General features: G+C 39.6%; 1 protein-coding gene across 6 annotated transcripts in view; it reads right to left on the minus strand.

Annotated features, from left to right (window-relative positions):
- The window catches only part of CREB5 (cAMP responsive element binding protein 5), a 328,890-nt gene that overhangs the window by 56,173 nt on the left and 245,334 nt on the right, over positions 1-27,383 (minus strand). For 5 of the 6 annotated variants that reach the window (XM_072153716.1, XM_072153714.1, XM_072153715.1 and 2 more), the window contains 2 exons: positions 26,297-26,423; positions 13,047-13,157 (listed from right to left, as the gene is read on the minus strand). In XM_072153716.1, the coding sequence (XP_072009817.1) occupies positions 13,047-13,157; positions 26,297-26,423 (238 nt within the window). The remainder of the gene's footprint in view (positions 1-13,046; positions 13,158-26,296; positions 26,424-27,383) is intronic. The other variant, XM_072153718.1, reaches the window with a different exon arrangement.

Genomic DNA, 27,383 nt, shown 5'->3' on the forward strand with positions numbered 1-27,383 from the left:
GATCTCTGTTTTGAGCAATGGATGAAGTTATCTTTCAACCGTCAAAGTGAAGTTCAGAGGGGTCCATCCAATTTATCCATGCGTGTGATGGCCTCTCTCCTGCCCCCTCAACCTGTCTGAATTGATTTTCTTTCAAATGTTTTCATTATATTTTTGTATCATAGAAATCCCCACATTTTGGGTCAAGTATAAAAGTTTTCCATTTTTTGCCAATCTGCTGGTTTGTGTAGCTGTCACAAAGCCTGTCCTGGGCAGAAACACTTAATGATGCAGCACTGCATCTCTCACAGTGGGAAGTCTCAGCAGGATCAAGCAGAAATCAGCTTGAAGAGAATGTAGCGTGAGGACCTCAGAAAATGACCCCCAAAACACATACTATATATCAATATATATATACAGGTGGTTCCCATACTTAAGGACACCTGACTTACAGGCAACCCCACAGTTCTGCCCACTGTGACCTCTGGTGATGTCTCTGCATGCTTTACTTTAGTCTCTGGCTGCAATGATCATCTGTAAGGCATCTGTAGTGAAGCTTTATTGATAATCTTTGGTCCCATTACAGTAAAAAAATTTTAAACTCCAATTGTCACTGGGACAAAAAAAATTTGTCTTGAGTTACAATTATAAAATATGCAGTTCCCACTTACATACAAATTCAACTTAAGAACCTATGGAACCCATCTTGCACGCTGCCTGCACACACATATATATATATATATATATATATTTATATACAGGTAGTCCCCGGGTTACATACAAGATAGGGTCTATAGGTTTGTTCTTAAGTTGAATTTGTATGTAAGTCGGAACTGTATATTTTATAATTGTAGCCCAAGCCAGAATTTTTTGGGTCTCTGTGACAATTGTATTTTAAAAATGTTGGGTTGTCATAAGAATCAGGATTAACACTAAAGCTTCATTGCAGACATCATTTATAACTGTTATAGCTCTTTATTGTAGGACTAAAGTACAGTAAATTACCAAAATCCAGAGGTCCGTTTGTAACTAGGGATCGTCTGTAAGTCGGGTGTTCTTAAGTAGAGGACCGTCTGTATATATAAATGTATATGTCTTTCTGTGATACATATACATGAGTGTCTGTGTGTCTATGTCTTTCTGTGATATTTCCTGACATGGTCAAAGCATGTTCATTGTTTTCTATTTGACCTGATTTTTCACACCAAATCCAGGATCTGAGCCAAAAATGACAAGAATTTAAGCAGGGACCGGATCAGCATTAATACTCTGGATTTAGAGGAAAGAATATCAAACTCACTCTGACATTGGGGCACACAGCATAAGGTCATAAATAATGTTAGTCTTACACACAGCTGCTACATTGTACCAAATCCCCATCTACTCAGTATCTCAGTGAAGGTTTTTGGATACTCCAATTATTTGAAAAGACAATTATTGGATAAATAATAATAATTTATCATCCAAAATCCTGTAACGGTTCCTATTATTGAACTGTCTATAACAAAATCTGTATCTTTTAAAGTAAGTGTGAATGCTGTGGCATGGGTACATATATTTTGGGTTCATATTTTGGTTGTTATTTATTATTTATCAAATAATTTTGTTGCTAGCCAATGGAATCTTGGATGTTCGATGACAACATCATGAACTTAGAGGACATGGACTCAGAGATGTCTATTTGATCTTTTATTGGCAATTTCTTAAAAATAGCTAAAATTTTATGTATTTTGCTGACTTTTATATGTACAAGTGCCCAATATTAAGCTTGTTATCTAGGGACTGTAGGATCTATGGTGAGAACCCATATATGTTGATATAGCAGTTAACAACAAGAACAAAAGGGATTTGCCAGGCATCAGTTCCAGGCAAGTAGAATACTAATGATGAGATCTTTGCCTTTGATTTAATATATTGTATAATATACATATGCAGATTCTGTGTACCTAACTAAGTATGACATAAGCCTACATGACTTATTGAGATAATAAAAGGTTACTCAAGTCTGTATGATTACCATCACTCATAGCCCAGATATTGCTCTGGTCTTTATGAAGCCCCCATCACACAGGAAATGGCCTAGGGTGCTAACATGACCCACCAGTGATAGGCTGAGCAAATATCTCACAGTGGGCACCAGAAAGTGCAGTATAGTGAGGAACCGGGTAGTCTCTGGGCGGGTTGAGTAACTTTTTGGTATGTAACTGGGCTCTTCTAATTAAATGTCACCTAATTACATAGTGGCTGATTTTGCTAATGCATTGGCTTAAATTGTTTTCCTGTTTTTATATTTTAGAATATTTTATATGAGTAACGATTTTAATAAATTGAACCCTTTGTGAAATCCATTTTCTCTTCCCAACATAGTAAGAAGGCAAAATGTGGTGAAAGCGTTACTCTGTAAGCTTATCATTTGGAAAACAAGCAATTCCGTATTGTGACCATACAGAGTATGCAGGCTCCTCTCTCAGCTAGGTTCCTAATGTGTTTTTATTTGATACGTTTGAGTCAAAAGTCATCGTTTTGCGCAGTATAATTAATGAACAGCTACGGAGCTGAGTGATGATGTGTGAAGTGAGGCTCATTCATTTTGTGGTCTTAGCATGTAGCTGATTCCTTAACCAGACACAAACACCAAACTACACCAAGCACGCTTCTGTTTATCCTCAGTAGAAGGTCTTCAATTCACATTGACGGCTGTGAAAGCACAGTGTCATGCTGAAATGGAAACGTGGTGCAATTTAGGAGGTGCAGCATGTATAAGGAGGATGTTGGTCTGGCCATTGGAGAGAATTTTCCAGTCATGGCTGTTCCACAAGGTTTTGGATCGGGAACCTGGGGATGACACTAAAGGTCATTTAAGAGGCTGGTCCACCTGAATGTGACATTCGTCATAAATCCGATGAATAGCGGAGGCAGCTTGAGCAAATATAAACATAAAATGCACATAAAACTAGGACATAAGTGCTGCCATGATGGCACAATGCAACATTGCAATATTTTTTTAAATAAAAAAATATAACAGTTTGTTTACTGCCAGGGAAATCTAAAAAATGCATTCATTTCCCCCTTAGCTACAAAGAAATGGTTGCAAAAAATTTTTTTTCGGGAAGCCCTTAAAATGGCCTACAATAAAGCTGTATAATTTGTTATTGCCACCCTTTTTTCTGTTGTGTCTGAAAAAAAAGTATGGCTATAAACCAATAACATGCCCTCCGGAGAATTCTTTACTGAAAGGACTCATTTCAGAAGGCATTGCCATACTAATTACCTCATAAAGTATTTAGCTGTGTACCCACTGGGATAGTACTTACTAGTGCTAAAGCTGCTCTTGTATCCAGCTAATCAATTAATGTTCATTATAAGACCTAGAAAGGCCAAGCAGTAATGTGTAGAGGTTATAAATAAAAAAAAAAAGCATCTGGAAAAAAAAGCATACAACACAAAGCATGGTTTACAGGGCAAGATATTGCTGATAGCGACGTTAATCAGCCTCCGTGTTTATCTAGATCCATTTATTTTAATGATCCTTTAATCTATTATGTATCCACAACTGGGGAAGGTGGTAATTTGCCTGGACTGCGGCAATGAGGCATGTGATAAGGATCCAAGTTCTCAAGTTTTTAGTCTCTGCTAACAACCTAGAAAAATATACAGTATGCCATACCTGACTGTTTATAGGTAAAGGTATATATACCATATATACTCGAGTATAAGCCAAGTTTTTCAGTACAATTTTTGTGCTCACCATTCCGACTGCTCGCACATCCTTTCTGCATCTTCATGCCGAGTGGTCGGCGACAGCTCCATGGGCAGCGCCTCTTCTGTCTTCATCCTGGCTGGGACCTGGTGCTGGCGCATGTGAAGACAGAAGAGGCGCTCCCCGTGGAGCTGTTGCGGACCTGCTGCAAGAAAAGAGGAAGAGGAGCTGCCCTGGCGATCGGAATGGTGAGTAGTCAGTTTATTTTTTTTACCAGCAAGCTATACCCTACAGGGGGCTGGCAGGCACTATATACTAAAGTTTGGGCTGGTTATATAATTTAAAGGGGTTGGCAGGCTATATACTTAAAGGGGCTGGCATGTTATACATTACAGTGGGCTGGCAGGCTGTATACAACAGGGAGGTGGGAGGCTATATACTACAGGGGGCTGGCAGGCTATACACTACAGGGGGCTGGCAGGCTATATACTACAGGGAGGTGGGAGGCTATATACTACAGGGGGCTGGCAGGCTATATACTACAGGGGGATGGCAGGCTATATACTACAGTAGGCGGGCAGGCTAAATACTACAGGGGGATGACAGGCTATATACTACAGGGGGCTTGCTGTCTATATACTGGGTGGCTGTGACCCATGTATTTCCCACCCTCTGCTTATACTCAAGTCAATAGGTTTTCACAGTTTTTGGTGGTAAAACTAGGTACCTCGGCTTATACTGGGGTCGGCTTATACTCGAGTATATACAGTACATTTCGAACAAATGGTGGCCATACGTAGATGGTTGTGTGATGAAGAACAATGAGAAGGTTTTTTAGCAATCTTTGGCTACTGGACATATTTTCCTGTTATATCTGTTTATCTCATTATTATTAGCAAAGGTTAACTGTTAGCCAAATAATTTTTTTTTCACAACAGCCATCTAACCTAACTCCTTAATACATAAGTGTATAGCTCACCACAAAATGAGAGTCTGGAGGCAGCTGCTTATGTCCTAAAAACAGTAGAAGTGGGCAAATGAATTCCAGTGTGCCCGATCCTTATCTCTCCTTAAATATGCTACTGTAAGAACATTGGTGAGGGCCCTATACCAATTAGGCTTTAAATAGTTGTCCCAAATTCACAGGATGAGGATAGCAAGATGATCTGTGAGAGTTCAGGTGTAGGAGGAGCAAGCATCCTGATGCTCCGTCCAACTCTATGGGAGTGGTCAGAGATTTCCAAGCATAATGCTTGGCTATCTCTGTTGCTCCATTCACTGTGCATTAGAGTGCAGAAATAGCCAGGTCATGCAACATTTCCATAGAATTGAATTGAGCCAGGGATAACTTTAAAAAACTCCTTTAAGCTCACATCTACGTTTAGCATGTTTACACACATATTCTGTTAGCCTGTATTTGTCTGTGATAAATAAGACTTCCCTATAAAGTTATACCTGTTTATTTATTGTTTCCCTTGCTTTCTCCTAAAAGGGAAAGTGTAGCCAAAATAAATACATGAAGGACTCCCAGACTATGAGAAATAAGATTTTCTGGTCTGATGAGACAAAGATTGAACTTTTTACTGTTCATTCTATGCAGTATGTGTGGAGAAAACCAGGCACTGATTATCACCTGCCAAATACAATACCAACAGTGAACGGTGGTGGCAGCATCAAGCTATGGGGGCAGGGATGGGAACACTGGTTGCAATTTAAGGAAAGATGAACGTGGCCAAGTACTGAGATATCCTGGATAAAAACCTCATGCAGAGTGCTCTGAACCTCAGACTGGGCCAAAGGTTCACCTTCCAACAAGACAATGACCCTAAGCAAAAAGGTAAAATAACAGAGCAGTGGCTTCAGAACAACTATGTGACCATTCCTGACTGGTCCAGCCAGAGCCCTGACCAAAACCTAATTGAGCATCTCTGGAGAGACTTGAAAATGGCTTTCACCATTGTTCACAATCCAACTTGAGGGAATTGGAGAGGATCTGCAAGGAAGAGGCAGAGGATCCCCAAATCCAGGTGTGAAAAATTTGTTGCATCTTTCCAAGAAGACTCATGGCTGTACTAGCTCCAAACCTGCTTCTACTCAATACTGAGCAAAGGGGCTGAATACTTACGACCATGTAAAGGTTCTGAATACTTTCCGTACCCACTGCTTGTATGAAGGGGGCAATAAAATTGACGTGGGCACCTATATATTCCATCAAGTAATCTATAAACCTCATTAGGATATTATCTTTATTTGGTCTTCCATACAACTTTCTATATAATGTACAACTTACTGTAAACCCAAATGATATTAAAGATTCACATAGGGGAAACCCGGTTCTCATCAATAGTGGGAGTTTTGACGTATCACTCGTGTTAATCTTTGGTCAACCCCTTCAATATTGAACATACAGTAGGTTTATGTACCTTGTCTCATGATTTTATGAATAGCTTTAGATTTTTAATGAAATTACAAATTTGCATGTGTGGCTCTTTTTTAATCCAAAGAAAAGGTATACCCTACTTTAGTAGGTAAAATCAGGTAAGTCTAGCAGTAGGTAACTAGCAAGTCTATAAGAGTAAGAATGTGTAGAATAAAACTTCAGTACAAGTCTATGAGTAGCACTTGCTGTAACCAAAGATCTTTAAAATGTATAACTTAACACTTGATTCCCATGATTGTCGTGCTACTCAATCCTTTGTACTATTTGAATGTAAATGTTATCCTTCTAGTGCTTGGACATTCATTATTATATATTTATATGCTGTAAAACTGACATTTTCACCGTTTTTATTGCTGGGTTATTAACATGGGTTTCTTAATGTTTCCAATGGGAAATTCCAAACTACTTAAGTTTGATTTTCTTTTATTCTTATTTTTGTTTAACTTGTATTTGATCTTGGAAAATGTTAAATATCCTAGTTTTACTTCACTCAGATTTTACAGCTGTAGATGATTGACCTTGGTCCTATAAAAACAACAGATTTTGTCAAGATTTTTGACTCTTACTTGTTTATAAAATTACAATTTATGATACATTTATATATATACAGTTATAAGGAAAAAAGAACACCCTTAACAATAAAAATAAACAAAAAAACCCATTTGGAACATCAGAATATTATTAAATACAACCTCAGATAAATAAAATCATACAATATATTCTACTTTGTCATTATTTAACAAAAACCAGTCCAGCATATCAAGTGCCCCCCTCCCCCCATTTAAATAGGAATTAACAAGGTAAGTAAGTTTTTCATTCAAAACTTTTATGTTACCAACTCCATAAAAGCTGATGTAAAGTCAATTTTCTGGTCTGGAGCATTCAAGTTTTTGAATGCCAAGGAGGAAAGACACTAGCAATGATCTAAGAGAAGAAATTATGGCTGCACATCAATCTGGGAGGGATTACACAATCATTTTCATACAATCTGAAGTCTACAAAAACAATTATTTACAAGTTGATATCCTTCGATATACGTCACAACTTTTACAGGGATGGACATTCATACAATTTCTTGAGTAGGTTGGACCATTCAATGCTTAGAGGAATTGCAGAATACTCAAGAGCTACCAAGAGCTACATCTCAGATATTAAAGGCTTCAGTAGTGATGTTAAACGTTCTACTTCATGACAGTACAATGGTATTAGAAAAAGACAGAACAAGTATGGCTTGTTTGCAAGGTTTGCCAGAAATATGTCACTTCATTCTATAAAGAACATTTCCATAAACAAAAAAGAAAAAGAACTGCTCAGCACCATTCTTTGGATAATCTTCCTTTGTGCTATAGCCAGCACGACTATAAGTCCTCTCCGACCAGAGTAGATACAAGCAAATTTGGTTGAAGAAGTGATCCAACACCAGCAGGTTAGATGTTTAAAATTCATTTTATTAGAACTCAAGTAAGAGCATTATCCAAAGATTACATAGTTGTGCCTGTATACGTATATACCGCTAGGGCAACGCTTTTCGAACACTGCGTGCATCCTTACTCATGGCTGCAACGCACCGGCCTAACGGTATATACGTATACAGACACAACTATGTAATCTTTGGATGATGCTTTTACTTGAGTTCTGATAAAATAACCTGGATTTTACACATCTACCTGCTGGTGCTGGATCCACTTCTTTAAGCAAACTTGAGTAAACAGTACATTGCGGTATGGCTTAATTATGTAAAGATACATTGGAAGCAACAACTTGTCTAATTAGGCCACTCTACCACCAGATTTCCTTTAATGCACAGTACAACATTTTGAGCGCTGAACCTCATGCCAATTGTCAAGAATGTTGGTGGAGATGGGTGATGGACACATAGCAGTTGTGTTCCACAATTAACATCTCTATATACCAAAGTATTCTAAAATCAAGGCCATCGTTCACACAGCTAAAGGTTGAGCTCACACAAGGTCATGCAACAATGATCCAAAGCATGCCAAAGAATCTACCACAAAACGACAACAAATTAAGGTTCAGAACTTAGCTGGAGAAGGACCTAAAGAGGACTTTACATGAAAGGAATGTCCACCAAGCTCAAGGAACTAAAAAAAAAATTTAAAAGGTGTGTGACATAATTCCCTCCAGAAGGATGTGTGATGCTGATAAACTTCAGGTTACTAGTTCATGTGGTTGGCTTTGGGTTATTTTCATGAGGTTGTATTTACCCTTTATAGACCTTCTAAGAATCAAAGATTTTTTTCTTATGCCCTGATAAAACTATGTGACTGGATGTATATGTTTGTACCTATTTATATCTATAGTGCTTTTTGGTTACAGTAGTAGCAATTTCCTCTCTGCTGAAAGTGTTAAATATTCAGTGTCACATTTCATTCTTTCGGTTTAAAGCTGTAACTTTTTTTAGACAGGAAAAAATGTTTACACTATAATTTCCATTTCAGGCACAAAACAACAGATACTGAAGTATGGCACTTACATTGTTTTGCCACATATTTATATAGAACATTAAAGGATTGACAATCCAAATCAAGCAGCATAAACAAGGGACACTTACTCATGGATCTTGACTACACCATGGACTCTAAAATCAACTTTTGAAATCATCCTCATGAGCAAGAATACTCCCAGCGGGCATTAACAGAGCTTCACAGGCTGTTATACTGTGCAGGAACACTTCCCCTACCCACTGCATGCTGGAATTTCTTCTGCTGCAGTAAAACTATGCAATTGCTGAGGGAGCAGGGGGGAGGGTATGATAGTGAAACAGCATGTGAAGCCAGAGCACTTCTGTATCATTAGCATCATTTTATGAGTTGTTGAGCCATTAAAAAAATTATATATCCAGCTGGGGGGGGGGGGGGGGCTATATAGACAAAAAAAAAGTATACTTACCTTCTCCATTGCTCCGGATGCTGCTGCCCATCAGTGCCCAGCCGCTGTTTGTTTACAGTGACAGACACTGTCACTCAAACTACTTAACTCGCCTGCTTCATCATTAGATTCAATGCTATAGCACAGTGATAGCGAATCTTTTGGAGACAGAGTGCCCAAACTACAAGCTAAATCCACTTATTACCGTGAAGTGCCAACATGGCATATTAAGCAGTAACTTATTGCTACCTGTTCTTCCACATCTTTCAATCATATCGGTCCCCTGAGGCCACCAATACATTTGAAAGAAGGAGGGCAAATTCAGACTCTCATTGTAGATTCTCTCCAGGGTCTCTCTGTAGAGGAGGAATGGTGGGTCCAGAATGAGGACCTCCAAAGACAATGCAGTCCTGTCCACACCTTCTCACTTTCCCCGCATTTCCAAACAGACAATGAAGTGTTGCTTTAAAATAGCATTGAGAGCAGCATCTCTTAAGTTGCCTGGGACTGCAGGAAGGTTTGGTGGATTTGGTCATATTTGGTGAACTCTGTCCTGGGGCAATGGTCTGAGTGCCCACAGAAATGGCTCCGAGTGCCACTTCTGGCACCCGTGCCATTGGTTCGCCACCACTGCTATAGCAGATGGACAGATGGGCGCACCTACCTACGTGAGGTGTGGCGGTGCAGGACAACGGGAATGACAGAGATGGTAACCTTTTTTATGTTTTTAAAGCCAGATATATTGTTATTTTTTTATAGTCTCGACAACCCTTTTAATAATCCAATGCTAAATGAAGAGAGGACTGTACGTATAAACTCATTTAATGTATGGAGGAAATTCCTGACCTTAAATAACATCTTAAAGCACAACTAGGCCACTTACTGCCATTAGTAACAATGACAATAATTTATCACATAGAAGTCCACATGTGCTGGAGGCTGCATTTGATTTCTATGACAATACAAAAATATTTCTTACTGGCCTCCTCTGAATAGAATACTGAAAATATTCTGCACATCTGGTTATGACATCTTTCCGAGTAGCTACACTTGTGCGCTCCATACAAAAGGCTCCGGACTATAACGTTCCAAACTATTTGCCGCTTGCTGATTGCTGCTGACAACCTTTCAACAATTCCTCAGTATACAAATACAGCCATGGTAACAAACTGCTTACTCTGCTCAGAATCTCTGCTTTCCGCCTTGCAAAAACAAAACAATTTCACTTCTCAAAATTAAAATCAAATGTGATGGGATCATTTTCCAAATGTTCATATTTAGCCCTCTTTTAGTATTTTTTGTAGGATTATTTCAAAGGGTTTTAGAATTGAATGTTTAATGTAAAGTGCCGATTTCCTTTCCTATTAGGACATAGAGGTTCATGGGGTAATGATAAAAAATAAATGAAATGCACATATGGATAGGGAATACTATGTATTCATATATATATATATATATATATATATATATATATATATATATATATATATATTAAAATAAGTATCTACAATAGTAGTATGCTATAGAGCAGTAGGAGCTGAGCAAATTGTAAGTTCCTATCTGTGGACAGCATGTTATAGAATATTTGCAGCTGAGAAGATTGTACAAGCTGTCCTATTTGTAGGCCACAGGGTATAGAGCACAAGTAGCTGAGCAGATTCTACATAATGTCCCATCAGCAGGCATCATGTTTTAGTGTATGAAAAATCAGCTCTTCCTGCTCTACAAGATGCAGCCTGCAGATCGGACACTTATACAATCTGCTTGAGTTCAAATACTTCATAACGGGCTACCTGTTGATAGGACACAATTAAATTTCTTCTCAGCTACTGCTGCTGTATAACGTGCTGCTTGCAGATAGGACACTGTGCAAACATTTCATCTCCTACTGCTCTATAACATGTTGTCTACAGACAGGACACTATGTACAATCTGCTCAGCTCCTAATACTCTATAACATTATATCTGCAGATAGGACACTATGTACAATCTGCTCAGCTCCTAATACTCTATAACATTATATCTGCAGATAGGACACTATGTACAATCTGCTCAGCTCCTAATACTCTATAACATTATATCTGCAGATAGGACACTATGTACAATCTGCTCACCTCCTAATACTCTATAACATTATATCTGCAGATAGGGCACTATGTACAATCTCCACAGCTCCTTATACAGTAGGAACCTATGGTACCTTTGCCAGAGGTGGCAGCCAGAAGCATCTCTGTGGGCACCCTGGCCAGCACCCCAGCACAGATAGGTTGAGTGACTCAAGGCCTCCTCTTGCAGACCTGGGAAGCCCAGGATCTTCTGCATTCAGTGCTGTTATAAATCAACACTTCCAGGGCTTTAAGGGCCTGCAGGAGGAGCGCAGAGGTGTGGGCAGTGCTGGATTATCATGATTCTTCCTGTTCAAGGTGACCCTGGATGAAAGCTACAATGATAATCCAAATTTACCCGCCTTCTATTTGTGTCCTTAAAAAGCCAATAAGATTGAAAGCTTAAAAAAGTTAGTCTGACTGGAGCTCCACAGATTCCTTGTTCGTTCTTTCCAATCAAATATTCAACAAATTAGTTATTTGATGGTTAATCCCTCTCCAGAGGATTAGCACAACTCCACAATAACTCCACTATACAACTGCACTGCAACTCCACTACAACTCCACTACAACTCCACTATACAACTCCACTGCCACTCCACTATACAACTCCACTACAACTCCACTACAACTCCACTACAACTCCACTACAACTCCACTATACAACTCCACTATACAACTCCACTATACAACTCCACTATACAACTCCACTATACAACTCCACTGCCACTCCACTATACAACTCCACTACAACTCCACTACAACTCCACTACAACTCCACTACAACTCCACTATACAACTCCACTATACAACTCCACTATACAACTCCACTATACAACTCCACTATACAACTCCACTGCCACTCCACTGCAACTCCACTGCAACTCCACTGCAACTCCACTGCAACTCCACTACAACTCCACTACAACTCCACTATACAACTCCACTGCAACTCCACTACAACTCCACTACAACTCCACTATATTGCAATTTCGGCACTTTGTGATAAATAAGTGGGTGTTTGGCTGTAGTTTGGGCATTCGGCCTCTAAACGGTTCACCTTTACTGCTCTATAACAGGTTGCCTTGTCATAAGACAATGTAGAAAATGTTAGATGAGTTAGAAATTTAGCATTATGTTTTTTTCAAAAGACATTTAGAAAAAAAAACCTGCACCTAAATATGAAGTAGACAAAAATGAACATAATTAATATGTATTTAGGCAAACTTTTAGTGTAGACTGGGACCCATTCTAGGTGTCTCTATGGGATAAGATAGGTATTAGCTATGTTATTATGATATAGGTATTAGTTATCTAAACTAGTCACTGGTAGATAAAGCTTCTATATTGTTTCATTATTTTTTAAATATTTTTTCATTTCCCCTTGTCCACCCCCCTCCCTTAGCTATAAGATACATGACAGCAGTGGCTAGCCTCAATTTTAAAAGATCTGTACGAAAGAATCTGCCAGATAGAACTCTAACGTCTCCTCACCATCCTGACAATGCTCTTTTGAAGAGTTAGTACTATGATGCTAACACCAGTTGTGCCTCTAGGGAATAGAATGTGTTGATATCCAGAGGTAGTGAATATCATGCTACTCATAGTCCTAATGGTCAGACTTCCTATACTTAACTTATACATTTGTCATATGTTTAATAAGTGGAATGCATTGCATAATTATGTATTTTACAACAGACTCCACTCAAAAAATAACAGTGTGAACACAGTCATATAAGGACTATGCGATTTAAGTCACATCAGTACAACAGCTTGGGGTGGGGCGGCTCAAAGGCTTTGTCAGCTTTGTCCGCTTGCAGAAAGTGGACAAGCTAAGTTTCTGTTCTGGAGAAGCATAGATTATAAGATTTATCAAGTCTAAATTTCACATTCTCCAATTTCATGTATTGAAAACAACTTTGCATTCTCTTACCATTTTGGCATCTGAGTGCATTGGAGGGACTTGAGGTGAAGCACAAGGGTTGCTTAGATTAGGACCCTGCATCCCCATGATATTGGAGTTCATTGACATCTGTCTTTCCATCTGTGTGGAATATGAGAAAAACTGTGACATACACCCACTGAATCAAAAATAAGAAAGCGTGAGGTACGAACACCCCTATTCATATTTGGAAATCTAATTTAAAGGGGGTTTCCAGCAGATTTAAATATTTTAAGAAGATAAACACGCTTCCTCCTCCTTCCTCCTTCCTCTCCTTCCAGCTATTTCCATGCTGTTCTCTAACTACTGGTTTGTAGTATTTTCAGTTTACCAAGAGAAACCCTGGAAATCTTTACCTGGTAGAAGACACCTTTAAATAAAATCCTTAAAATGCATAATGCATTCTGTCCAAGCATCATTCAGTAAAGCCTATTGTTTGTCAAATCTTAAGCATACAGCATAGCAGCAAGCAGATGTCACTAGATAGTTATACATCCATTGTTGTAATGTTTCCATTAAAATATACATTGTACCAATAACTTATTACTATAATAAATCATAATAGCGTCCATGGTACCTGCTACCACAGCTACCGGAAGAGAAATCTATTCTGCCAACCTTCTGGGCCTGAATGGCCGAATCTATATCAGGAGCCAGTTGTTACTTCCCATTATTGTGCAAAAATGAAGAAGCATTTCATAGCTAGAATAATCTGTTTTTGTGAGTTACATTATTATCTAATTTGGGGTCAGAAACTTTAATGGACCTTTGATAAGAGCCTGTATAGGTTTATGTATGTGAACTTATTTCGTGATGTATATAATTTATAGGCTTAAGTCTATGGAGGGGATTTATCATACGCTGGCGTATCAAATGCCCCTCCCACTGCAATGGATATATCCGGAGATTTCGGGCTTCCTGATAATTATAGGACAATTCTACACCAGGTCCTGTTTCAGTTCCTGGTGCAGGCTATAGCCAGAGAACTGGAATATCAGCACTAATAAATCTGCCCTTATATGTCCCAATATTACTTTTCTTTCTTCTAATCTTATCTGACTATTAAAGTGACACTTTAGGATTTTCTCTTACTCAGCTACATTCAAACATCTGTATTATAGCAAAAAAATACCAAAAATGAATGACTCAGCTGAAATAAAGTGGATCACTGTAGAGATCTATGGGGATCTAAGTTCAGATCAGTTTTGCTTTAAAGAGAACCTGTCATCAGGAGCCCTTTTTCTGGCTGCCCCATGTTCCCATATAGAATAGTGTACACATTGCCAAAGAAGTTTTGTAGTAAAACTAGCTTTTTCCAAAAAAAACTTTCTGTAAGCAAAGCTATGTCCCTAGTCTCATGGGAGTGGCCGGGGAGGTGTGCCCCCTCCCCCCACCATTGGGAAACTGCTTTGTCGTGTATCGATTTCAAATTTAAAAAGAAACTCTGATGTCACCTATATCTCCGCCCCCTTCAGGACGTCATACATGTCTGCCCCACTCCTTACTGCCCACCCACTCCCATGGGACTAGGGACACTGCTCTGCATACAGAAAGGTAAATTTTCATCTAACTTCTTTTTTTTCATAAAAAGACAGTTTTACTCTTTGGCAATGTGTACACTATTCTCTATGGGGGTATGTGGGAGCCAGAAAAAGGGCTCCTGTTGACAGGTTCCCTCTAAAGTTCCCAATTCTCCACCCATAATATAGGGTTGTGTAAGCTGATATGTAATTGGAGGAGTAGCCACCACCTGACCAGGGGGAGTAACAAGACCCTGTCAGGAAACTTCCAGAAGAAGTGAGTTCTCTCTCAGAAGAGAGCAGAGAGTAGTTAGCTGAGCAGTAGCTCAGAAGCAGACTGGAATTAATCCAGTAAGAGACTCTGAGGAGTCAGTGCAGCTAGCACACCAGACCAGAGCAGTCAGACCTAGGAGTCTGCAGAAGCAGACTGGGAGGTAGCTGTGTCCTAGAAGGATGCTTCAGCTTGTCCTGGAGTGCTTCAGGTATCACCCTTAAAGGTAGGTTGAAACCCCTTTCCTCACTACTAGCTATTAGTTCCACTCTTCATGCAGGGAGCTGGGCTCACCTGCTCTTGGTCTGGTGTGCTAGCTGCACTGACTCCTCAGAGTCTCTAATCTGAGAGAGTGAACTCTCTCCTCACACTGCACTCTCTTCTGAGAGAACTTCACTTCTTCTGGGAGTTTCCTGACAGGGTCTAGTAACTCCCCTGGTCAGGTGGTGGCTGCTCCTCCAATTACATCTCAGCTTACAATACATTAGGATAATACGTGTGATTGAATGATACATCTTACATCACATAAAGCAATTAACTCCTGCCTTACCAGGCAGGATCTACCACTGCAATGTTCCCCTGTGTCCTATAAGGACTATGTAGTGTGATGTAGTGACATGCTGTGGGGCTGACTAGACCCTACACAGGCTGAAAGCTACATGGTGGGACGTATTCACAACCACTCCTCTGCCTTGCATCGGCGAGGGTGTTGCAGTTGCATTACTGAAGTGACATATAATACAGATCTAAACACTTCTAATGCTTTAGCTTATTGGCATTATCTTTGGTATAATATGGGATTATTTGTAAGAAAAAGAAGTAGCAGACTCTGAATATATTTAGTTATTAGAAAAAATAGAAATTAGATTCGCTCACCCAATCACCCGAATTTCCTCCTCTAAAACGTCCTTGTGGTGGTGCCCGCCACCGGATTCTTGACTAAGAAACTCTTGGATTTAGCAACAAAAACTATGGTAAGCGGCAGCACTCCAAATCCCACGTAGGTCCCACGTAGATCTTAGGCGCTTGTATGTCATTCCTCATGTGCACATGTTTTATTGAATAAATGATTTTTTGCCATTAAAACATCGTACCTACGTGGGATTTGGAGTGCTGCCGCTTAGCATAGTTTTTGTTGCTAAATCCAAGATATTTAGTTATTGTTATATTAAAGAAAATGAATAACACTACTGTATTTTATTTTGAAATAAGAGTATTACATCTATTCAGCACGTAAATACCATGAACACTCTCCAAGCATCATCCACGAATATAAATAAAAGTTCCATCAATTTTCCATTCATTCCCTGAAGGACTAGTTTGGGTTGTTGTTCTAATAAGAGTTCAGTATTTAATGTATATCAGCCATATTCTACGGAAACATGGGCAGAACTACGATAGTAGCAGCAGCTAATATGTGGCCAAAGGTGTTGGGTGGGGAAGGGGGGTTAGTCTTGGCCAATAGCCAAGCAAAGTGACTGTGGTAATCTTCTTATATTTGTTGTCAATGGCCGCCTTCCTTCTAAAATCAACTTTTAAAGTTATGCTTTTAAGCCTAAAGGTTTCCTGAGGGTGTTACCAGAGCCCCTCCTGCTGTAGCTTCACAGGCTGTTACAGTGTGCAAGAAGTACTTTCCCCCTCCTACTGTTTCCAGTAAGATTATGGTTGGGAATCTGTTCCTTTTGCTTTAGCTTTAATCTTGCATCATTATCCCATCCTGGAAAAAGCATTTGCATATTTCACAGTATGATTACTGTAGACAGAGGGAGGAGGAAGTGCTGAGAGAGCAGGTGGAAGGGGAGCTACAGCTGGCAGGGGCTCTGGTAACGCCCCCTAAGAACCCTTCTGGCTCATTAGGTGGTTTTAGATGGTAGGAGGCTATGGATAACAAGTATAAGATTACCACAGTCACAGTACCTGGATCTATGCGTAAGTGTCCCTAGTATATTATGCTGGATTTTGATGGTAGATTTCCTTTAAGTAGAGAGGGCCTAGCTCTTCCTAATATGGAACAACTCAATAAGTTGAATGCCCGAATAGGTCACCTACAGCTCCTTAATCACCAAAAGACAATTATTGGATGTAAGTGTTCCTAAGATATTCCTGATATCTGCCTGTGTGGTTAATTGCTTGATCAAATCTTGCAGTGATATAGCGATGTGTAACACTACAGCATCTTAGGCACATAAATATATAGTGTAATAGACCGATTCCTATCAGCGTAAAGGATTTTAAAACTTTGAGAAAAACATTACAGGACACACACATTTCTCATAGCAAAATCGTTTCTGAGTCTTCCTGTTAACTAACCAACATTTTGGACTTTTATCAAGAATTTGTTTGTTTTCCATTATCTATTATAGTCTAAGATCTACTGCACTGGCTTACAAAGTGACTGGAGAGTTGCCATCATTTGCCTATGAAAGGTATTTTAAGAAACCGAGCATCTCAAAATAAAATGCACTTAGAGTATATATTTTAGACAGAGCATCTACCTATTATGGCACTCTCTGCAATTCACAAACCACATGAGGAAATAATAGCAGCAGTCACTACTTTATACAACTTATACGGCATTGAAGACCATTGTCTCTGGCATCCTCCTAGTGCATCTCCATGATTTTGTACATTAACCCCTTCCCCATTGCGGTTCCATTGTTTGCTCCCCTTCTTTAAGTATCCCAAACTTTTTTTTTTACTTTTGTTTTTATGGAGCTTTATTAAGGGATTGTTTTCTGCAAAGCAAATTGTATTTCCTAGTTGCAGAATTTAATTTTCCATGCCGTGTACTGGGAATGGGGGTAAATTCGAAATGCAGTGAACTTAAAGAAAAAACGGTTTTGCGCCTTGGACTATGTTTTCGCAGCTGTCACTGTGCATTCAGAATGACACCTCCCTTTTATTCTTACTTTGGGTCAGTGCAATTAGGAGGATACAAAAATTATAGAGATTTCTTTTGGTTTATTAGGCAAAAAATGAAAACCTTTTCTACCAAAATAAATAACTGACGCTAATAACTTTTTCATACTTTGGGCGGATGGATCTGTTTCTTGCAGGACATGATGACTTTTACGTTGATACAACTTGTAGGACTGTATGACCTTTAAATAACTTTTTATTTAGTTGCTAAATGAAAAAAAAAAGTGACGTTTAAGATATTTGGGCACTATAGCAGTATAGCAGTATACAGTGTTTTTGCACATGATGTGCATAAATGACAAGTCCTTGGGTCTTATAAAGATGATATCACGGTAAGCAAAGATCACAGATAGCTTTGCTGGCAGCATGTAAAGGGATAACTCCAATTGTGGTGTTAAGGTGTTGAGGTTTTAACAATGGTTCCCAAAGGGTGACCAGGGCTTAGTAAGAAGGAACAGGTCCAGTTTAAATTCAATGGCAGTTAATTACTTATGGAAATTGATAGAAATAGATTTGTTTTTTGTCTTATAAAAGGACAGAAATCTTTTCCAACTTTTGGTTAAAACTGGCTGGTGACCCCTCCCTTCTCCATTGGAATGCATTACGTGCTGCCCGTAACATGGGGAAAGATGGGACATGCCGCACATGTGAATGCGGCCTTATGAAACAGTAAATCAGCCAGAGAATACAAAATAGTTAAAAATAACAGCCTCACATAGAACCACCACATTACCACCAACTAATAAGACGATACCAAAAAAAAAATTAAAGAAAATTGATTGATATCAACCAGAAATGGTGGTCTATGAGTAGCTTTGTATTCAGAGGGTTTTTATGTATGGCCAATAAACTTGCTATTGTACTATGAATAAAAATCTGTCTTCTATCTAGATATGAAGTTAAATAAAGATAGTGAAAAGCAGTACTCATACCAAGATAAGACAATAAATCTTTTCAGAAAAAAGCCAAGAGCAGAGCATCTACAAGACTGTATAAACAATATATATTTATTATTGTAGAAATTGCAGCTTTAAAAGCATGTGTTGAAACCAAACAGAAATTTATGGCATTTTCCCAAGGATGAAAATGGTATATTCTTTGCAAAGTAATCAGAACGTGAAGGTTTGTGATACATTTGATCATTACAGAAGGGTAAGTGCTGCCAGAATGTTACTAGAAGGAGGGCTCTGGGGGAAAGCCGAGGAGATCATATTTCTGGTCTCCTTGGCCTGCTGATGTGACAAGCAGACCGGTTTAGCTTTACCGTATTTATCACAAATAGCCATCAACATGGCAGAGAAACAAACTCATTCTTATCAGTGGACAACTTTAGTGCTAAAAGCTTTTAGATGCATAATCCTTTTTATCACGTGCTCCAAGCTGTTACAGAAGAGGTCTTCACCGGTTAATTCTCTGCCTTATAGTATCACATTCAACTTCTTGAAGATGTTTTTGTTATATAGAAGGGGATTTTTTTTTTGCAGTCATGCTACATGGCTATATAATCTGCGAGTTGATAAACTGTCATGCCTTGCGAATCAGGCGTGTCAGCTAGCTTTACCGAGAGATACATCTGCACAGTGGAATTTGATAGCCCCAACAGAGGTCAACTTAGTGCTGATCTCTTTTGTGGTTTGTATAAAAAAAAAATCTTGAATTTTTTTTTACTAAGTGCAAAAAGAGGGAGGGAGGAGGAATATGTGGAATAAAAGGGAAAAAAATTGCTCTTTCCCAACACAGCGTGATATGTTTCCCATTTTGAGTAAGAATTCCAAAAATGATTTCTTTACCACAAAGCCCCCTTTGCTATGATTTAAAATTTACCAGACAAAGGACAGTTCCTTGTTCAGCAGCAAAATGAATGCAGAACACAAGATGTGTGTTAAAAGAAGAGGAAGACAGGTCACTGCTATAGAAAAAGATTCTTGACCCGATGACGAAGTATAAAAAAGTATAAAAGAAGATCATGAAGATCCAATCAGAAACAGAAGAGAATGAAAGAATGATAAATGACTCAATATAAATATGGAATTGCAAGAATGCACATGGCAAAATAGAAATACTAAACAGGTTAAGTAAATGTAAGAGGAAGAATCATCATATGTGCAAATTGTGTAGGTGCAAAAGGCCCAAAAATTAAGGGGGCTACTGCCATCCAAAATCCACCTTCTACTATCTATTTGATTCCATGTAGAGGCTAATTACATAGCTTATAATTACTGATTGTTAGAGAGACACAACAGGGTGTTGTATGATGAGGAACCTACAAAGGAAAATTCAACCTACAAAGCACATTGTCTGCTCTTCAACTAAAAGAAGAAGTAGTTGTAATCAGGAGTGGATTAAGACATGGACTTTGGGCTGTATGGAAACTAGGGCACCCCACCACCCACTCTTCCACACAAGCACAAGTCAAATACTTTTTACTTTACATTTACTACCAACATAAAGTATCAGAAACAAGCTTTTTGGGAAAAGAGTTGTAGTTTATTTCGATCAGCTTTCAGTTATGCAGTTTAAAGAGGACCTTCAAAGGCTCTTGTATGTGTGTGTGTTGAGAGCCGGCACAAACGTATGTGAATTACCGAACTAGGGGGAGGGATATATCAAATATTGTATGCCTGAAAGCAGCCTGCTGATAAAGGCCAGGGGCATCATCATACATTGGCGCGCTTAGTGCCAGCGTATGATTAATTTTCCCAAAAATGTCTGTCTCATTATTTATACAGAGCAATATCAAAATTTGTGGGTGTTGTGGGTGGCTATGAGCTTCCTAAATGCCTTGATCCCCAGGTTACCACTCTGACCTGAGCATATTATAATCTATTGGTGGTGTCCATAGAATAGAAGGGTCCAGAAAATGAAGGTCAGTGTGGACCCCATTATTGTGCCTAGTTTTAAAATTCTTGGACCAAATGACTTAAAAACTGCTGCAATTCTGACTTAATGCCTCCAGTAGTAAAGAGCATTTGATAAATCTCCAACTGCACTATAATCACTAAATGGTTTGTTCAGTACCAAGGCTATCAGCTTTATCCAGTTCCAATCAGCAGAAATATGGATGCAGCTCTGAACTATAGAAAGCTGTAACTCAGTCCCAGAGCAACATAAGTTTTCAGGACAGGGGTTCAATGCTTAGATCTTGGTATAAATGTAGTTATATCCCTCTAAATAAAGTTTATGTACTTTCTTAAAGTTGTTGCACGTTCCAACTTTTAAAGCACTGTATGACACTGATATAACAAGATAATGCAGAATGTCGACAACAGAATGTAAAAAAGATAATTATTAAACACACTCCATGGGGCAGATTTACTTACCCGGTCTTATTGCGATCCTGCAGTGTGTTGTCTGACGAGGATTCGGGTCTGCCGCGATTCACTAAGCTCGTGCGCCCGAGTTCCTGCATCCGTCGCTTCTGCGGCGAGGTCTACCGGAGTTCACCTGCTTCTTCCTGGTGCTTGTAAGTGCGTGTCATGGGACACAATTCTAAATGTTACATCCTGCGCATTGTCCGAATCCGTTGGGTTGTCCGACGGTCGCCCCCCCCCGATTTAAGTTGTGTGCGCCAAAATCCGATTGCATGTGCCAAAATCCCGCGGAAAGCAAAACAGAGATCATCGGGAAACCCGCCGAAAATGTGTCCCACAGACCCTTAGTAAATGAGCCCCATTGTTCTTAATAACTAGAGACAAGCCAATCATCCAAGATTTACCTTGCTGAAGCTTAGCCGAATTTTTCATACAATTCGATTCATGTCCAATCCATATTATAAATTGATATATAACCCCCTCTAGCTCAACAAAATACAATTTAAAAAAAAAAAAAATGACATATCTTTAATGTCATTTTTTTTAATGCATTTTTCCATTTTCACTCGCTCATGTCCCCTCCCTTAGCTCTGAGATGAATGATAACTGCTAATCAGATTCGTATTGAATCAATAAATAGATTTGTTCATCTCTACTAATCAGATAAAAACAGGAAATATCTATATAAAATGTAATATTCAGAAAGCTGACAAGTGTTAGATAATAAATAATGGCCATACTGATGCTACATGATTGATAACTATTACTACTATGTGGCTGGCAATACTTGCTTAGCAGTAGCACAGAACATCACAGCTTATGTGTGATATCTCTTTATTACATTTATACTCTGTCTGATAATACAGGAATAACATTAAGTTGTGTCCCAAACCTGAACTTTGCAGCATATGTAGAAATCACGCAAGTTTAGACACGATTCCCTGTGTTTTGAATTCTTTCCTTACACAGATGTGTACAAAGTGAGTGAGTACTTAGGAAGATGAAGGGAACAATAGACCACTAGAGAGAACTGGTGGCCAAATACCCTGGGGGGTCCTACTGATACTCCACACGTCCTCAATGGCCCTCTCCAATTATTGTCAATGCTGTATATTTTTACATTCCACAGGTTGATATCCCTATTTCACACAGGCAATGATTTAGAGGTTTACCACTACATACTGTGGTAAAAACATATAATATATATTGTAGATCACTGGATGAATGAAATATAAGGTAACCAGAAATGTTAGTGTTCACCCTTTGTATCATTGTAATGTTTTAGAACACAAAATTTCTGCACTTGTCTCATTCAACTAGAGCACCTGAATGGTATTAACATGGTATCAATATAATGCAAAACTTGTTGGTTTGTGAAATTGGAGGAAAAGTTTATCTAACTAATATGCTAATTTTGGGCAGAGGCTACTGGGGCATGGAGTATTCTTTGCCACAGCCCAGAGTGGCTACTCCAAGCCCCAGTAGCCTCTGCCTAAAATTTGCATATTAATTCAATAAAGTTTAAATCAGGTTAGACAAAGGTAGGTTAGGGCTTATAATTTTAGGAGGAACCTACCATCAGATCTCCCTTAATATAGGTAGATTTTTGATGGTAAGTTTTCTTTAAAATTGGCACCAGATATTGCCCACTCCAGCGCCCTCCACTACAAATTTACTAAGAGGCTCCAGACTCTTAATAAACTCGGCAGTGAGTATGTGTGTCGGTTAAGCAATTAACACTTTAAGCTATAGCAAACAGGCGACCAGTATGTTGGAAAACTGGGAGACAAGGCATGTTAATCTACCACCAAGATGAAGGACATGGATGTTAATGGAGCCTGGAGCCCCTCAGGCTCATTTGCATACAGTCTTTCATTCTGGTGCTTTAACATTGTATTTATATCAGTTTCACAGCATACAAATGTCTCCCATTTTTTGTCAACTTGCTCTACTTTTCACTTACTCCAGATTTATCAAATGAACCCAGATGTGCAAAACAGATTTGGAAGTGTTACTTTTCAAATTTAGTTCCCTCCTGGAGTAGGAAATACTTCAGTTGTGTAAAAAAAATGCTACTTTTTTTATTACTATCCACCAAAAAGTCTCAAATCCAATGCAGACATTAACAGTTCCAGTAGTGGACTTTAATATAGGCGGTTACGGCGGTAGCCTGGGGCCCATGGCTCAAGGCCAACCAAACCCCCAACCAAATTTTATACTCAGAAGGACCTTTGACCATTAACTACTTGTGCATCTGTTCCTGCTCTCAATACACATGTACACAAGAGCAATTTCAGGACCTCTGAAGGTCCTACAAAGGCCCTGAAACCACAGAGTGAAAGCAGCAGAATGGACACACCCTCCATTCCCCAAAAAGCTTGATTCTAGTACCTTATGTAGGAAGTTATTCCTTATAAGGGGCTATAATATTTATGCAGCCCAGGCCCCATGGTGGTCTTAATCCACCCCTGAACACTTCAAATACCACATTTATCAAGTTGTCTTAGCCACTGTGGTAAAACTGACACATAGAAAGCTCCTAAGAGAGTCCAAGAACTGGTGCAAGAAGCCTGCTTAATTATAAATCACCTCCTATGTGTCCATGGGGGTCATCAATCATTAGTCTAGGACAGCGATGGCGAACCTATGGCACGCGTGCCAGAGAGGGCACGCAGAGCCCTTACTGCTGGCACGCGGGTCCTTTGAATTTAACTCAGCTTTAAGCAGTATCGGAGCCGCGCTCCGATACTGCTAAAAGCCATGACAGAGCAGGGCGCTGACGCTGCCTGCTCTGTCTGATCACTACAGCGCACAGGACAGTAAGCGTCCCAGTGCTGGCAGCGTAATGATGTCATTACGCTGCTAGCGCTGGGCACCTTACTCTGTGTGCAGAACAGAAGAAGCCGGAGGAATGCGGAGTCTGAGGTAAGTTCATTTTTTTTATTTGGGGCATAATATACCAGCAGGAGGGATGATTTCCTGCTCGCTCCCGCCCCTCCCCTAAACTCCGCCCGCAAGCCGCAAAACTACCAGCACAAACTGTGCCTGCAACCACAAGCCCTCCCCCCACCCGGACCCCAGCCCGCTATCGCATACCCACTATTGCGAACCACCATGCCCTCTACCACAAACCCCACCACAGCCCAAACCTCGCCCGCTACCGCAACCAACTCCGAACGCTACCAAACGCCCCGACCCCCCCCGCCCGGACTCCGCCCGCACTCCGCCCGCTAACCCCCCCCCCCCGGCCGGACTCCGCCCACTGCAATTCGCCACTGCAATTCGCCCGCCCGAACTCCGGACGCTTTCGCTACCCCCCCCCCACCCCAACTCCGGTCACTGCACCCCCCCCATCACCCCCTCCCCTGGAACTCATGCCTCATAAACCCACTGCCCAGATCTCCATATGCCGCATTACCCCCCCCCCCGCAGCCCTAACTCTGGCCACCCGCCCTATGCCCATCTACCCAACCGACCCCTCCCCCCCTCCCCCTCTGGAACACCAGACACCTGAACTTTTGCACAACCGCCACCTTGGACAACCAAATAGCAAGTAATATATGTATTTCTATGTTTGTATGTATGTATATACATATTATATTATATATTTATATGTGCATTTATATATAGCGGTGTGAGGGCTTATTTTTTGCGTTATTTATTATTCCATGTCGTGTACTAGGAAGCTGGAAAAAAAATGGTAAAGATGGCGGAAAAAAAAATTTGGAACGCTGTCTTGTGGGATTAGATTTTAATACTTTCGCTGTGCGCTCCAAATCATTTGTCTCCTTTATTTTTTGGTTCGTTGCAATCGCAGTGATACCAGTTTTGTAGGTTTTATTGTGTTTTAAAACTTTATCAATAATTAAAACAGTGTACAAAAAAGAAAATAGTTTTGCCATCTTGTGACGCTAATAACTTTAGTGCACGGAGCTGGGGAGTTGTTTTCATTGCTACCATTTTGAGGACTGTGCGACCTTTTGATAGCTTTTTATTACTCTTTTATGTGATGTAAAATGGTGTAAAAGTGGCGTTTCAGTGTGTATAGGACTGCTGCCTCTTCCTCAATGTATGAAACAAGTATAGGAGTTTTGAAATGCAAATAAAACGCAATGGGAGGGAAGCTACCTCTGATTGGGAATGTATCATTTTATTGATTCTAAACTAAACTGTCAGTTTTCAGGTTAAATTGCCGTACTGGCACTTTGCGATAAGTAATTAGGTTTTGGGTTGAAGTTTGGGCACTCGGTCTCTAAAAGGTTCGCCATCACTGGTCTAGGACTTTGCATCTGTCTAATTTTTTTTTTTTGGGGGGGTTGGGCTTGTTTCATTTATATTAGAGGGTGATATATTTGGCAAAGGAGTTTTTGTGACTTTTTACTGCACTTGCGACTTTAATATGTCCACACGTGGATTCAATAGATATATTAGGTGCAACACGGTGTGTTGGCAAATGCTGCCTTTCAAGGGAGTTGTTAGGGTGTCGTGATATTATTATAATAATTTGGAGACCTTCAAAAGAGGGTGGGGGGATCTGAAGAAATAAATTACAGAATCACCTCTCCAAAGGCAGTAAGATTTGAAAGATATATTAGAGGCAACATTTTAATTATGGTCGCAGTGAACTTTGCTGGGTGGGTGAAAAAAGTAACACATTTTATGCAGATTTTCATATTTGTGTGATATTACACATCAGGTTGAGTGACAGCTCTCCGCACTGTACTGTGAACTGGAAGGCAGATCTGGAATGATTTAGTGCAATGACTGCATGACTATATGCAGCTGCTTCCCATCCCCCATGACTCGCTACAGTAAATTTGGCAGTTGTAAGTTTTAAAAACTTTTAACATGACTTTTTAGCAATGGAAACCACCGTAAAAGCACCGTAGGACAAACCATTACTGTACATGATGGGTCAGTAAAAACCACCTGATGTGCACATTTACCCCCCCACACAAATTATAGATCTTCCCAATTCAACAACAATTCCAGAAACAAGGTTTCATTTAAATGAAAAATATATAGCAACCCCTGAAAACTGTCCCATACAGTAGCAATACATAGCATAATATGCAGCATAATAAGTGATCATGTTAAATCCGCAAAATAAAAAAGTAACAATTGATAAAATCATCTTAACATGAAAATAATAAAAATGGACAATAAAAACTGACCACAACCAAATGATGTATAACCATTATATATAAACTTAGAACTCACAGGCATCAACACGGCGGAGGATCCAGGCATGGTGGGGTTGGGCAGCGTGCCAGGCATAGAGGCAGGCATGGGTTGGCGTTGTCTGTTGTGGAGATGCAGTAGTGAGGAAAGAGAGCCCGGGACAGGCCTATACAGAACAGAAAGAAAACAGGCTAAGTATCACAGACAATATATACAAGTGCTGTGTATTGTATCATGTGTCAAACCCCCTCTTGAGATACCTGATATTCTGACCTATGTTTCGTGCTAGAGTTCTCCCTATACACACTCCATTCATTGCTCTCCTATTATCATAGGACTGTGGGTTATAATAATACAGAACAGTTCTTCTAAGGCAGTCAGTGACCAATAACTTACATCTTACATTTTCCAGACTACAGAGAACACAAGCCAAAAACCTGTAACATCTGATTTCTATCCATTTTTCTTGACCGGCAGCATTGTTCTTTCTTTGACAATATAAATATGGTAAAATACATTTATTCTGGATAAGATATAATCAACGTAACCAAAACCCATTTTTAATTTAATCTTGTATTGCATGTACACTTTTGTGATAGGAGGGGGATATTGTAGAAATATAAAATCCCTGCTATTACGTACAGCACCAATCTTTTTATATGGCCCAATAAGACAGTAGACAATACAGGCAGACCCCGGGTTACGTACAAGATAGGGTCCGGAGGTTTGTTCTTAAGTTGAATATGCATGTAAGTCGAAACTGTATATTTTATAATTGTAGATCCAGAAAAAAAAATTTGGCCCCAGTGACAATTGGAGTTTAAACATTTTTTTGCTGTAATGGGACCAAGGATTATCAATAAAGCTTCATTACAGACACCTTACAGCTGATTATTGCAATCTAGGATTATAGTAAAGCATTCAGAAAGCTCCACCAGAGGTCAGAGGGGTCTGTCTGTAACTATGGGTTGTCTGTAAGTCGGGTGTCCTTAAGTAGGGGACCACCTGTATACAGAAGTAATGGACATGATAAGGTAAATAGGTGAAACAAGTATTATTTGACTTTCTGATTACCTATACTTAAGACAGATAGTAGTCATGAGACCCCCATTGAGATTCATACAAG

This window comes from Engystomops pustulosus, chromosome 5 (assembly GCF_040894005.1).
Source record: "Engystomops pustulosus chromosome 5, aEngPut4.maternal, whole genome shotgun sequence".
NCBI classification, from domain to species: domain Eukaryota; kingdom Metazoa; phylum Chordata; class Amphibia; order Anura; family Leptodactylidae; genus Engystomops; species Engystomops pustulosus.